Consider the following 16,069-nt stretch of genomic DNA (forward strand, 5'->3'; position numbering starts at 1 on the left):
TTTTAGAAAAGCGTGTAACTAGGATCAGCTGTTTCTATTTATATTTTATAATTATACACTGAACAAAATTATAAATGCAACATTTTCTTTTGCCCCTATTTTTCATGAGCTGAACTCAAAGATCTAAGACTTTTTCTATGTACACAAAAGGCCTATTTCTCCCAAATATTGTTCACAAATCTGTCTACATCTGTGTTAGTGAGCACTTCTCCTTTGCCGACATAATCCATCCACCTCACAGGTGTGGCATATCAAGATGCTGATTAGACAGCAGGGTTATTGCACAGGTGTGTGTTAGGCTGGCCACAATAAAAGGCCACTCTAAAATGTGCAGTTTTTATCACACAGCACAATGCCAAGTTTTAAGGGAGTGTGCAATTGGCATGCTGACTGCAGGAATGTCCACCAGAGCTGTTGCCTGTGAATTGAATGTTCATTTCTCTACCATAAGCGTCAAAGGCGTTTCAGAGAATTTGGCAGTACATCCAACCGGCCTCACAACCACAGATCACGTGTAACCACACCAGCCCAGGACCTCCACATCCAGCATCTTCACCTCCAAGATCGTCTGAGACCAGCCACCTGGACAGCTGCTGCAACAATCAGTTTGCATTACCAAAGAATTTCTGCACAAACTTTCAGAAACCGTCTCAGGGAAGCTCGTCTTCATGCTCGTCGTCCTCATCGGGGTCTCGACCTGAGTGCAGTCCGTCATCGCAACTGACTTGAGTGGGCAAATGCTCACATTTAATGGTGTCTGGCACTTTGGAGAGTTGTTCTCTTCATGGATGAATCCCGGTTTTCACTGTACAGGGCAGATGGCAGACAGCGTGTATGGCCTCATGCGGGTGAGTGGTTTGCTGATATCATCGTTGTGGATCAAGTTTCCCATGGTGGTGGTGGTGGGGTTATGGTATCGGCAGGCGTATGTTATGGACAATGAACACAGGTGCATTTTATTGATGGCATTTTGAATGCACAGAGATACTGTGATGAGATCCTGAGGCCCATTGTTGTGCCATTCATTCATGACCATCACCTCATGTTGCAGCATGATAATGCATGGCCCCTTGTTGCTAAGGATCTGTACACAATTCCTGAAAGCTGAAAACATCCCAGTTCTTGCATGGCCAGCATACTCACCAGACATGTCACCCTTTGAGCATGTTTGGGATGCTCTGGACCAGCGTATACGACAGTGTGTTCCAGGTCCTGCCAATATCCAGCAACTTCGCACAGCCATTCAAGAGGAGTGAACCAACATTCCACAGGACACAATCAACAACCTGATCAACTCTATGCAAAGGACATGTGTTGCACTGCATGAGGCAAATGGTGGCCACACCAGATACTGACTGGTTTTCGGACCCTCCGGACCCCCCCGCCAATACAGTAAAACTGCACGATTTAGAGTGGCCTTCATTGTGGCCAGCCTAAGGCACACCCGTGCAATAATCATGCTGTCTAATCAGCATCTTGATTTGCCACACCTGTGAGGTGGATGGATTATCTCAAAGGAGAAGCGCTCACTAACAATTTGTGAACAATATATGAGAGAAAAAGGCCTTTTGTGTAATAGAAAAAGTCTTAGATCTTTGAGTTCAGCTCATGAAAAATGGGGGCAAAAACAAAACTGTTGCATTTATAATTTCGTTCAGAGTATATGCACATGGGGCAGCCATATTTTTAAGTATTGCATAATACATTTTGCAGGTTCTACTCCCTACTATACAAAGCTACACAATGGTTGTACTTTACTGCTTTGACTTACAATGCAAATGTATGAGATAGCTTCCCTCTGTGGCTGATATCTTCTTTCAGCAGCTCCCTCTAATATTCAGAACTCTGTATTTACTGATGTTTGAGTTGGAAAAATGTGGGTGAATTGTTTTGTCAGTAGCCGTGGTCAGAATCCGACCCAAAGAATGTGGTGTAGTGCTGTTTTGGGCTGTGTTACACTGGGAAAATACTGTTTTTGTTTTAGTACCCTGCATACTTTCCAAAACGTTTATCTCAGTGTCAGGACCTGGATTCGAACCTGCAGCCTCTGCTGTGTCTGACAGTATCTCTTCTTGCAGAACCGCCTGAGATGCTGAACAGCTCCCTTCCTGATTGCTTAGACAACCTTGCTTAGACAAACTTGCCTTATGTCTTTTTTCTCTCAAACCTTGAACCCTTTGCTCCTCCCCTGAACTTTCTGTGTAAGCCATGCCTTAGCACTTCCCGTTTGCCAGATTATTGTGCTCTCTCCAGCCAATATCTAGCTCTTGTCACTCCTGCTGCCATCTGTATCTTTGCTACCACTCATTACCAACTTTTGGCTTGTTCCTCGACTATGCTTCTGCTGGATCCCAGTCTGATATATCTGCTAATGGACCCTGGCTTGCTCACCTCCTGGTGAGGCGACCTGATATTACCATGCAGCAAAACCCATCTCCAACATCAGGAGCTCTAGTGAATACTGGTTAGTTCTTAGACCCAGCACCTTGGGTAAGCCTGCGTCATCTGCCAGGTTGACCTGCTTGTATACCTATCCTGCTGGTCGGTGGGAGCCTCTCTACTGCTATAGCTACTGGTCTCCGAGCCTGACCCCTGACCATGACACCCCGATTTACAGCTGGTATTATTGTGGAATGTTAAGTGTTTTGCACTTATTGTTAGTTTATGTTTCATACACATACACAGTTTAAAAAAAGGCTGTTGTGGCCCTTAACAGAGAAGTATGGCTAAAGCTTTTTTGGCTTTGCTGCTCTTCTGGGTCACAGGAGCCTCATACCTCCTCAATACCCTCATCATGTTTCTGTTATCTGGATTACTGTTATATTAATTATAATCACACTCTCTGACAACTGTTCAATCATTCAGATGCTGTGATTGTTACATAGTATGCATATACTGAAAGATTGGTTGACCCCACAAGATGCCCTCTTTAAGTGGTCCAACCAAAAACCAAAAGAGAGTGAGCTATTTGGCCTTTGTGTAACTATGCTTATTGTTATTCTTACCATAATATAAAAATAGGAGAGAGCCTACACGAGCATTTGGGCGGAAGCTGGACCCCCATGAAGAAGCACTGAAAATCTTAAGAGGGCAGATGGCCAGCCGACCAATGACAGGCCCAACACCGGTTTCCAATATGTCCTATGTCCCAAAGGTAGCCATTTCCCAATTGTTATGCAAGTTGAAGGAACATTAAACAAATTATGAAAGTATACCAAATGTGAGAAATAAATGACACAAAGTTCACTCTACTATATTTAAATATCCTTTTTAATATAAATTTAAACTTCTGGCATATTGTTCATATGGATCCAAATATGTTAAAGCTTGAATTCCTTCTTAGCTCTCACTCAGTTGTATTTCCCTGTTTCACAACCTCACTAAAAGTGAATCTGTCCTTTAAAGGACACCCATTATGAACATCATTGTATCCTAAAAACTGTTTGGATAATATATCTGAGATGGTTGGAATGACAGTCATGTGGCTGAAAACAACAATCGTTAGATTGTTAGAGAACAGAACCTAACGTTAGTGATATTTAAAGCCCAACTCAGTGAAAATAAAAAAAACCCCATGCACCCCCCCCCATATTGCAAGGGTTAATTGCTTCTTAGGGCAGCATTTGTCAACCTCTTTTCAGTCATGGCACCCTTTCAAACTATGCAAAATTTCGCGGCACCCCTGTCTAAATTGCAATAAACATAAATGTTACTTATCATTGAGCCAAGACGATGCACATGACCACCTTGATTAAATTAACTTCACATCAGAAGCCCCCTTCACATCAGATGCCTCCCTTCATGTCAATGGCCCCCATCGCATCAGAGGTCCCCCTACATATCAGTCTCCCCCTATTACATCAAAGTAATCCCTATACATCACTGTATCCCCCATCGCATAGTCAGAGGCCCCCCCATCACATCAGAGGCGCCCATATACATGAGAGCCCCCATCACATCTGACTCTCCCCATCGCATCACTGTCCCTCTAATCACAAATTCCCCTGTCCTCCGTATTACAGAGTCCCCTCCTTCATCTCTGATCCAGAGCAGACTGGGCCTCATGCTCCCTGCCCACCCGGAGGAACCCAAAGGGCACCCCAGGGTGCCACAGCTGAGAAACACTGGTGTAGGGGATTGCAGAACAGGCTGTATCACTCACCTGTCTTACCCTTCCAGCTGGCTACAGTGCATTCCTCCCCTGTCAAAAGCTCTAGTGTGTGGGCGGAGCCTTAGCATAATCATGTACAAAACAGGGACATTAACCCCCAGATTGTCAGTTGCAGCTTACAGAGGAGATGCAGGAGACCAGTCCCAACACTAGATGTAGTCGGTTGGTGGGAGGAGTAGGTTAAGTACACTAAACAAGCAATTAACCCTTGCAGTGTGGGGAGGATTTTTTTCATTTTCATGGAGTTGGGCTTTAAAGGTCATGTTCATTTAAAGGAAACCTGTTGTGAGAGTCATAGAGGCTGTCATTGTTTATCTCCTACCAAAACTACAAATTTCCCAGAATGCATACTGGTGCTTTGGTTTGAGTACTTTGAGTCTCTGAGTTTGAAAAAATGTAAAGAAAAATGCACAACCCCCCCCCCCCCCCCCGGACTCTGTATTCTGGCAGCAGAACATGCCACTGTCAGAATACATTGATCAGTGGCTGTAGCAGATTGGCTGCAGCCGCTGATCAAGAAAAGTTTTCTAGTATTTTCCCTCAACAGAAGGTGATCAGATAATCAACATGTGTAAAGCCTCGTACACATGCACCGATTGTTGGCCGTGAATTTTCGGCCGCCGGCCGATCGGCCGATTATTGGCTTGTTAGTATGATGCTTCTGACAGCCGACTGCTACTTTTCGGCCGAACAAAATCTGGTGTGCATGCTATAAAATTTTTGTTGGCCGTCAACAGAACGGCCAATTGTTCGTCAGTCAGTACAGATTTTGGCAGACAAAAATCAGTTGAGCAAGACTGGGCATGCTCAGAGAAGAAAAAACACATGGAAAGTTAACCATCACATTACATCACTTCTGAAGTTGGTTGTTGTTGGCCGACAAAATTAGTGTGCAGTCTAGAGCACATTTCAACCAACACAACAACACTGGACAAAAGACAGCCGATCGGTCGGCCAACAATCGGTGCGTGTGTACGAGGCTTTAAACAGGTATGGCCACACACTGAATATGGTCTCTGATGAGCTGTTTGAATTTCAATCAGTGTATGGCCAGCTTAAGGAATTCTACCTTTTGATTTTAGTTTGCAGCATGCTTGTTCTAGGTCTGTGATAACGTTAAAGCCAGACACAGTCAGGAAACTAGCATTTTCACGAGGGGTCAGCAATGGCAGCTCTCTATTTCCCTGATGATAGGTCTATTTTAAAGACTTTCCATAAAGCATAGAGTGACACAGCAGCTCTTTGTGAAATAAGTGTTTTAGAAAAAATGTTCTTTGTATTTGACAATTTTTTTTCTTGTTCTGTTTTTGGAATCCAGCCTCCCAGAGAGTCGGTGGCTATGGTAAAACCTGTACCCAGCATCAAGAATAAGAAACCTGCCAGTCTACCACCTGTCAGCCATGTCAGGCCAACCACAGCTCCTCCAGGTAGGAGGTCACATGGGTGTCTGACACATTACTAAGGCTGGCCATACATTTTATGATTATCTTGTGCAATTTTCCTTTAGATTTACCAAAACTATATAACATGAGGTCAAGCCTTAACACTTTCAATTTGTATGCAGTCGGGCAGGTGCTTGCACTACATAGTTGAAGATAAACCTAAAGGAATTTGAATGAGAAAATTGCATAATGTATGGCCAGCTTAAGATTACTAGGACCAATTGAATATCCTTATTAAATTATGTATATTCACTAATCACAACAATGAGCGTGCATTCTTACTGTATCTTTTATTTATAGAGTAGTTTCAGCTCCCTTAAAGTAGTCCATCTCCTGCCAGTAATTACAGAGAATGACTGCTACTCCCCATGTGTAAGCACCAGTCACTCTGCAAAAGCCACGGATTCAGCAAAACACATGCTCTGACTTACAGGGTGCCTGTCGAACTGCAGCAGAGAGACCATTGTTCTCACACATACTGTAGGGAAGTGTTTTTTCATGAGATATTTCTCAGCAAACCGGCTGTTTTAGTTTTTGTGTAGACAGACTTTGGGCTTTTGCTGATGGGCAAATGCAGCATGCTTTTGACATTAGTTTAGGATGCTTCTGAGATCATTTTGAGTTCATTGACAGGAGTATATAACCTGTAGTTGACTTCCATTTGAAGTGCTTCAAGCTAATTTTGCTTTCCTATAGACTTGTGTAGCACTGCCCCCTTGAGGACTGCTGGATAATACACTCTCGGGTCCCCCTGGGTTACTATTAGCAACACTGGCATTCACGGATTAACAGGGGTATGTAGTTGTTTTTGGTGTTTTATTTTAAATAGGGATGGGAGAAGGGAAGAGTGGGATACTCCAGATCAAACTATTCACAATGGATGAGGACTCCGGTCTGAAGATGCAGCCAGGCTGCAGATTCACCTTGCCACTAGATGAATTTGGGTTAAGTCTCTCTACAGACGACTTAGTTGGGTAGATTATCTTCAGGATACCTGCCTAATATCCCCTTTCACTCCACAGACTGACACCTGTCCTCTGACTATCCTACACCGGGGTGGCCCCCCTCAGGTCAGGCCCCTAGACATGATCCCCTGTAGTCACAATACTCTTTTTTCGAGGGTCTCCAGTGTCTCTACCCCTCCAGTCAGTTCTCCTGGACCTCTGGGTTCAGTTCCTTTCCTCTGGTCTCCAGGCCGACTGCCTATGACCAGGTGCCACTGCTACAGAGGAAGAGACAGCTGCCACCCTCCCTCCGGGACTCACCAGCCAAAGACCCTGCAGCACATGTGCTCCTGGCTTTTATACAATATCACATAATGCACCGAGACAGCCAGTCTCTATCAATCACCGGGACTGTATCAGAGCCTGTGTACCCATTGGTCAGGTTTCCTCCCATTGTCCAACATGCCTCCCTATTGGACCAGCATGAAACACTATCTATCCCCAATGAATCACACACTGAGCACACAGAGCAGACCTAACTCACAGATCCTGCTCTCTGGTAGGCAGAAAGCAATATAGATTTCCCTGCTGCTCCTCTGATAGGCAGACAGAGCCAAAAACTATATTCTCTCACTAGCACCTACCTAGGAGAGTGCTACACTTGTATGGGGGAGAGAAGCAGTTCTGATGCAAGTAGGCCCATTGACACTGGCTCTTAGAGCGGCCGGAGCTACTTTTTAAACAAAAAGAACAGTAAGACTGTACATTGTGATATGTTGTGATATATTGGGAGTCGGGATCACCAGCCAGCCAGTCTTTATTTTTCAATAAGGCAAATGAAAGAGCTTCTTTCCAGCATTTAAAAAAAAAAAAAAGCAGTCCATTACTTTAATACACAAAACAAAACTTTGGCTCTCCGCCAGTGTTACCTTGTCCCTTAACAGGGTTTTAAGTCCCCCACCCACCTGCTTCGTAGGTCCAAAGGAAGTGTCACCCTGGCTCAGTAGTTTCTCAGTAATCTAACAGCACACAGCTCCTCTTACAAGTGTGTTCTGCTCTACACAACACCTCATGGACACCTGCTGACAGCTTCCTGCCCCTTTCAGCCCTCTCTTGCAGGCAGGTTAACTGTTTTGGTACCAGGATACCTGTAGTCAGGTATTCTGCAATTTTGTTGTGTTGACAAATCAAAAGGAGTCCTTCGAAAACATGGCATGACTAAAAACCCATGTCTATGCCAACATGCATTAACACATGTAATCAGGTGTGAAGGATCCAGGCATTGATGCTGTTATATTTGCTGTTCTAGTGTCAGTCTCACGGGAATTGTCGGAAGATCAGGAGAACATCCAGACTCAGCTTCACCGGCAGTACAGCGAGGAGTATTACACCTACAGCAATGTGCCCTGGAGGATCTACATCCGGAAAGAGGTGCCATGTCAAATTTTACTGGAGAACAGAAATCTGTTCAGGGAGACCTAGTGTTGAATGCCATATGAGGTCGCTTAGTGTCCCCCCTTCCCACTCATAGATACTCACCATCTCTTTTCTCCTCTGCTACCCTGTTTGGCATTCTGGATGGAAGAGAAATACTGAGTACTTTCTGGTATGAGGGGTAGGTGTAAGCTCTAGCTAGGGCAACTTGGACATTTCACGGGAAATCTTCTCTGTGATCATGGTGGCTGATTGCAGGAGCTTGAGGGCTACTGGAAATACATATATGGGAGGTGTTTTATATTTCTCTCCACCCAGTCCTTAGATTTACACAGCCCTGCCACATAGTACACCCCTGTCAACCAGGGAACAATATCTGCTGTTGTTTAGTAACACTTAAAAGTATTGTCCCTCCCCCACCCTGGTAATGAATATTGAAAGAAGAAGCAGTGGACTGATGAGCTCATCTCCCTGTCACTCTGCTATCTCCTTCTGCCAGAATGCTCATTGTAAAGTAGCACAACTGACTCCTTGTGTATTTTTTCCCATTCCCCAGTCTGAGCTCTTTTTCATGACCCTTTAGTGAATGATAAAAGAGGAACTCTAACTGCAGACTGCAAAAACTGTTCTTTCCTTCAGACATATTAAATACAAGGTCCTACTGTCTTATGTATTGTCTTATTCTGCAGGTGTTCTATCCCAGAGACAGTTTCAACAATCCTCTCATCTTGGATCTGGTCTTTAAGCAGGTGAGACACTTTTGTACTTACCAGTACTTACCAGCACTTGGTCCACATTTAGGCTACGTATACACCATGTAATAAATGCCATGTAGTTCCTTCACATTGTAAAGCGCTGCGCAAACTGTTGGCGCTATATAAATCCTGTATAATAATAATAATAATGTAGTTGCTCAGCATCTAGCCTGTGAGGATGCTGTGTTTAGCAATGAAGTAATATGCAGAAATAGCTTTTTCTCTTACACAAAGCTGATGTGTGGTAAGCATTACCCTATGAGCTCTACCACATGGCTGTAAAAGGGGTCAGTAAAAAAAAAAAAAAAAAAAACAGGTGGTTGAGCCATGGTTTTACCACTCCTCATCAGCCCACCTACAGCGTGGAAAATAATTATTTGATCCCCTGCAGATTTTGTAAGTTTGCCCACTTACAAAGAAATCAAGGGTCTATAATTTTTATCATAAGTGCATTTTAAATGATAGAGACAGAATATCAACCAAGAATCCAGAAAAAAAACACATGATAGAATTTGTTATAAATTGAGTTGCAGTTCAGTGAGTAAAATAAGTATTTGATCCCCAAATAAAACATGGCTTAGTACTTGGTGGAGAAACCCTTGTTGGCAAGTACAGAGGTAAGACGTTTCTTGTAGTTGGTGACCAGGTTTGCACACATCTCAGGAGGCATTTTGGTCCACTCTTATTTACAGATCTTCTCAAAATCCTTAAGGTTTCTTGTCTGTTGCTTAGCAACTTGAAGTTTCGGCTCGCTCCATACATTTTCTATAGAATTAAGGTCTGGAGACTGGCTAGGCCACTGCATGACCCTAATGTGATTCCTCTTGAGCCACTGCTTTGTTGCCTTGGCGGTATGTTTAGGGTCATTGTCATGCTGGAAGACCCATCCACGACCCATCTTCAGTGTTCTGGCCGAGGGAAGAAGGTTCTCATCCAAGATTTTACAATTCATGGCCCCATCCATTGGTCCCTCAATGCGGCAAAGTCTGCCTGTACATTTAGCAGAGAAACAGCACCAAAGCATCAAGTTTCCACCACCGTGCTTGACTGTAGTGATGGTGTTCTTAGGATCATAGTCAGCATTTTTCTTCCTTCAAACACGGCGAGTCGAGTTAAGAACAAATATGTTCATTGGCAAACTTCAAACAGGGCTGTAAATGTGCCTTCTTGAGGAGGAGGACCTTGCGGGCACTGCAGGGTTGCAATCCATGGTAGCGTATGGTGTTACCAATGATTTGTTTGGTGATTGTGGTCCCAACTGCCTTGAGATCATTCACAAGCTCCTCCTGTGTAGTTCTGGGCTGATCCCTCACTTTTCTTATGATCATCCTCACCCCATGAGGTGAAATCTAGCATGGAGCTCCAGACCAAGAGCGATTTTTGTATTTCTTCCATTTGCGAATAATCACTCCAACAGTTGTCTCCTTCTCACCAAGCTTCTTGCTGATGGTCTTGTAGCCCATTCCAGCCTTGTGTAGGTCTACAGTCTTTTCCCTCATGTCTTTTGACAGCTCTTTGGTCTTGCCCATGATGATGAGGTTTGAATGGGAGAGTTTCTGTGGACAGGTGTCTTTTATACACATAAGGAGTTGTTGTTAGGAGCACCTTCTTAAATTGGCACGACTAATCTGTGTACCACATGAGCACATACTGTAGCCAGTCTGTGGGAGCCAGAATTATTGTTGGTTGGTAGGGAAACAAATACGTATTTTATTCACTGAACTGCAACACAATTTATAACATTTGTATCATGTTTTTTCTGGATTTTTGGTTGATATTCTGTCTCTTTCTTTTAAAATACACCTATGATAACAATTATAGACTCTTCATTTCTTTGTACGTGGGCAAACTTACAAAATGTGCAGGGGATCAAACAATTATTTTCCCCACTGCAACTTCTAAATGTACAGAAGGGCTGTTGACATGCTACGGTTCCCATGAGTGGAAGTGCCCTCAAAATACCTTTTATTGGGTCACTTACTGTTGTTTCCCTTTAATGTTACAGGTGGTCAATGACACCCTGTCTGAGAGCTGCATCAGAATCACCAAGGAGGAGAGACAAAAAATGAGATCTCTGCTGGGTAAGAGTAACTGTAATAATGGATATTTTGTCTAAGGTACTTATTGTCACTAACAGCAAACAAATCAAACCATGTTGTTGTAATCATACAACAGCCAAGTCGGGTATGGGCACAAAGTGAGTACAACAAACTAACACTGACCGTCTGGACGTTGGTCAGATGGATTAGAAAATCAACTATATCCTACAGGTAGAGAGGTAGGAGGAAAGAGCCAGATGCCTGTCCCGCAGGGGGAAAGGGAGAACTCCCCACCAGGTGACTGCACCAATTCGTCCCAAATTCACTGGCAGGTTACCCAAGAGTTCTGGGAGGGATAACACGGACGGGGTCCAATAGGAGTCAGAAACAAGACTAGAGAGCGTGCAGAGGGACAGTTAACAACTTGTACCACACTCATCTGTTTATAAAACCACTAGCCTATTCTGCAATATTTCCACCGATAATTCCACTGTCACCAAATCGGGAAAGAGCTCTACCAGCATCATGTTACACAACAAATAGAGTTGGCCCCATGAGGCCAGCCAAGGTTCAGCAGACCAGTCACCCTGGAAGAAATGCCAAAGCTACAGGAGCTGAATGCAGCCCTGTAAAACTCCAGATGTGAGTTCAGCAATTCCTCCATTTATCAAAGAATGACCATTAAAGTGCCAAAAGGACAACTGCGCTTCAAAGTCATCACACATAGGTCTGACCATTTTTACGTAAAGACATGTATCTGATATACATCTCATAGACTACCCAGCAGAAGTACGCAGAATGTGAAAACAAGATGGCCCAAAAGTATTGAAGCTGCTACAGCCAGAGCTTCCTAGAGTCCCTTGGAAATTTAACTAAGGACAGAAACTAATTAACCCCAAGAAGTTGGCAGACTATCTCTACAATGTCAATCTCAATGCCCAAAAGGACAGAAGATGGCAGGACCTTCCGCGTTGTTGAGATGGAACAGTCACCGTGTACAGGCAGGAGGCGAAAGGCAGACCTAATGTCTGCCTTCACCAGAAGGGTAGAAGCACCAGAAAACTCGGCAAAGAAATTGCTGTATCAAAACTCTAGCATTAGTCCTGGGATTTCTCCTGATACCCCCATTAACTGTCAAGCCTGTAGGGATAGAAAAATTATGTATAAGTTGGATTTTTTTTTGGTACTTTTTCGGGTACCACACCAAGTGAGGAAACCCACAAGGAGCATTAGGGGCCGCATGAAAGGGATCCAAAAATCCCTGAATAAATCCAGATTGTAGGATTCAAGCCTCCCCACTGAGAGGGTACTGGTCTAACCAGTGCAACATTCTTGAAACATTCACTGGCATCCTCTGTCTTAGAAGGGTCAAACTTGGACTTGGTTTGGCAGGTGGTATATTCCCTATTCAGAAAGAGTTGACTGATGGGTGGGCACCACCTCCAAGAGAAAAGTTGTGTGTAAAGTGACATGCGGAGTACTGCACACAGTGGCTCTCTGTAAACAGCCAGAAGTTGCCAATTGGTATACTGCTGACATTCTGTGCGGGTGACTGGAAAGAAGCTGGCCTGTGTAGGCACATGAGTAATAACCATATGAAGAGTAAAAGTCAGCGCAAGAGTAAATAATGTTGGAAACTAGCAACGCAGGTCAATATACATAGACCATAGACTAACATTTCGGCAGTCAAAACAATGTTCTTTCCTGGCAGCCATGTAGGCAAACGGGTATCAAAATTAAACAGCATTGCCTTTCATATGTTTTGTAGACCTCCCAACTGAGATCCACATAACTGAATAGGGAAAATGCTAGTTCTGGAATTTTTCTTTTTTGTACAGAGCAATGCATAGGCACAGAAAACCTTGCAGCCAGTTCCCAAAATTCAAGGAAGCTGATTTGATTTTTCACCCTCAGTATTAACATCAATATGTGTTTATTTGTCAACTGTCTGTGTATCAAAAAGCACCCACGTCAGCACATCTGTGAACTGACGGTGCCATCTTTAAAATGTAATTATTTAATCCCTTGTGCAAATCGATAGGGAAATTAATTATAGTGGGTCACATAGGTGAGAACCAGACCCTGGAGGATGGGGTGGGTGCCACAGCCGGTTGTGACACTCAACTATAATAAAAATAAAAACTGATTGGACTGCTTCAAAAATGCATCAGTGGCTCTGAAACAGCTACACCTAACTTATCCCAGACCACCCTATAATCATACTTACCCAGCAGAGTTTGAGTAGGAAGATTGATGATTGCCTTTAGAAAGATCTGCAGGGAGAGTCTGGAGTCCAGAAGTTGACCCTGTGTGTCAGAGGTTGCGCTGGGACATGCAGAGATCTTCAGAATCGGGAAACGCGTCAACCATGTCGCTGTGATGTACTGTCTGTATTAATCTTTGATGAGGAATTAAACACTTCGATTTTCATCAATTCCTGAGTGCAGTCAATTTCTCTTTTTGGCTGGGAAGTATTTGGATGGCGGATCCGACTCCCATCGAAATGCTTTGTTTTACCTGAGCGGCTTTTCTTTGTCAGTATCATTAGGAGCTGAGGGCACAGTCTCACCATAAGAAGAGAAAGCAGCCAGTCAGCCCGGATAAAAGTTCTGTGTCCATGATGGTACAGGAACACTGGGGAAGGATAACTCCTGTGAAATTTGGTAGTGGGCCTGTGAACAGAGGCGGGATACCCACCTAGCAACTAGGTGAATGCCTAGATTTTTTGAAATTGTCCACAGGATTGGTGGCATTGTTGTTCGCCACAGGGGTCTTGGTGGATATAACAGTATTTATTGAGACCTTATGGGGTTCATTTAAACGATTATCCTAAAAATGGTGATCTCGGCCTACAATCTGGTGTCCAGCAGGTGCTGGCTGTGGTGGGGCGCTCTTCGCATGTGGCGGTTTTGACCTTGCAAGCAATTGATCTTGCTTTATGGGCTATGCCCTCAAATTAAATTCTGGGGTCAGTCTAATGTCTGTCTGGCACTGATGGTAAGGACAGGACTCTTAGACTATGTAAGTTTATGTTTAATGGGTGCTCACGGTAGAACTGTGACTGGCATTGTCAGGTGCTCACAGTATAACCGTGACTGGCACTGTTGTTTGGTACATTTGGAAAGTTGTTACTTTTGCAAAGTTCAATAAAGCTGTGGCCTTGCCCTGTTTCCAACGTAATCAGCTTCTGTGTCTTTTTGGGGGACAAGGTATTGGTTTATTAGCTGCTCATAAATGAGCCTATGCTTCTCAGCAGTCAATCAAACCATGTTGTTGTAATCATACAACAGCCCATTTGGGTATGGGCATAAAGTGAGTACAACAAACTAACACTGACCGTCTGGACGTTGGTCAGATGGATTAGAAAATGACTGCCATTCTTATTCTGCTTTTGAAAATGCTATTTTTGTGGCTGTCAAGCTTATCTTCTAGCTTTAATACTTTATGTCACTGACCTTATGTCTCTAAATGTTGACGGGGAATTCAGTGGCGGGGGTGATTTGTCGGGCGAATGGCTGGTGTTTTTAGTACATAAAATATCCCGACACAATGCTTGATATGGTGTCAGAATGATCAAATCACATTATTTCTATTAATACATTGTAATATATGATGAAATAGTTCAACTCACCATAAGGCAGAATTAGTGGGAACCCTGAGCTTGTCACTTGCCACCAGATGCAGTGTGCCATCGTTGCCTGTCACCAGATGCAGCTTGTTACTTGCCACCATGACCTGCTACCAGATGCAGCGTCTCACTTGCCACCAACGCTTGCCGCCAGATGCAGCGTATCACTTGCCACCAGATACAGCGTGTCACTTGTCACCATCGCCTGCCGCCAGATGGAGCGTGTCACTTGCCCCCAGATGCAGCGTGGCACTTGCCGCCAGATGTAGTGTGTCACCTGTCCCCGTCGATTGCCACCAGAGGCAGTGTGCCACTTGCCACCCATAGCCTGCTGCCAGATGTAGTGTGTCACTTGCCACCTAGATTAGTGTCAAGTAACCCTCCTATGGTGGAATGGGTGTCAGGTGACTGACCCCCCATACCAGAGAGACTTTGCACATCTTAATGACCCCATAACAGAGGGACTCTGAAAACCTGATAGAACCCAATTACACATCTAACAGACCTTCATAACAGACTGGAGGAGGAAAATTTGGGCAGCCAATCTGAGCCAGCAGTGCAGCAGCCAGCACCACACAGAAGAGGTTCAAACCAGTCCCTGCTGCAAGTCCCTCCCTCCCTCTGCATGTTGCTGGGCGACAAATCAGAGAAGATGGAGGTGGGTGGGGACTAGAGTTAAGCAGCAGTAGGCGTGGGCCTTGCTCAGCCTCACTCTGTGTCTGTGACGACACTGATTGCTATACCCCTGGTGAGGGCGGCCCTAGCAACCATTTTGGCAATGCTGTTAGGGTGGCTGTGTCCTCTGTTTCATTCTGGGACACTGTATTGTCCTGGAATGAAGGTGCCCGGGATCAGTCGGATTGCGGGACAGTCCAGAGCAACCCGGTACACGTGGGCACCCTATGTAAAACTCCATTTCATTGTGGGCTGCATCAGCATTATGGCCTGTTGTACCTGTAAGACTATATAAATGTATCTACTCTATATCATATTAAATGAATGCCTATGCATTCAATTATTACAAGTTTTAGTAATAATTTAAGGCTCAAGCTGTGAAGTGCAGGTGCAGACCGCCGCGGCATGGAGCCCACTCACACTCCTGTAGCAGATGATGCAGATCAGAAAAGGACGGTCACACACTGCTGATATCATCCACAAGAAACTTTATAGGGGACTGCTCTTGGTTCTGCCATGCTGTTCTGTCTGAGCAGTCTCCAATAAAGTCAAGAGTCCCCCACTCTCCCTTGCATCACAGTGCACCCCATTTACCTTGTGCTGATGCCGGGAAGAAGCTGGGTGCGGAGCTGGGAAGCAGAAAGTGCAGGGTCTGGAGGAGGGCTGGAGTCAGTCTGCTGAATTGTTAGACCAGGAGAGGAGTAGATGAGGGGATGCTGCAGCTGCACAAAGAGGCGCTGGATCTATAGGAGGAGTTCTGTCCTCCTCTCTTCTGCTGACTTCTGAGACAAGGTGGGGGCAGAGACGAGGGGGTTGTAGCAGTTATACGAGAGGTGCAAGGGCCATATGAAAAGGCCTGGTCGGGCCATATGAAAAGGCCTGGTCGGGCCATACGAAAAGGCCAAATTCAGCCCACAAGCCTTCTATTTGATACATGTGTGCTATATGAATCATCTTCCCTTACTCAAGATGGCCAAGGCT

The 16,069-nt window shown here is 44.5% G+C and overlaps 1 protein-coding gene across 1 annotated transcript in view; it reads left to right on the plus strand.

Moving 5' to 3' along the window:
* Nucleotides 1–16,069, plus strand: part of MYO15A (myosin XVA) — a gene marked incomplete at its 5' end in the record, with an annotated part of 148,107 nt that overhangs the window by 93,157 nt on the left and 38,881 nt on the right. Inside the window, 5 exons of the mRNA XM_082261824.1 lie at nucleotides 3,022–3,154; nucleotides 5,490–5,598; nucleotides 7,867–7,988; nucleotides 8,681–8,740; nucleotides 10,752–10,827. Coding sequence (XP_082117950.1) covers nucleotides 3,022–3,154; nucleotides 5,490–5,598; nucleotides 7,867–7,988; nucleotides 8,681–8,740; nucleotides 10,752–10,827 — 500 coding nt within the window. The remainder of the gene's footprint in view (nucleotides 1–3,021; nucleotides 3,155–5,489; nucleotides 5,599–7,866; nucleotides 7,989–8,680; nucleotides 8,741–10,751; nucleotides 10,828–16,069) is intronic.

This window comes from Pelophylax lessonae (genome assembly GCF_965119305.1).
Source record: "Pelophylax lessonae genome assembly, chromosome: 6".
In the NCBI taxonomy this organism is placed as follows: Eukaryota; Metazoa; Chordata; class Amphibia; order Anura; family Ranidae; genus Pelophylax; species Pelophylax lessonae.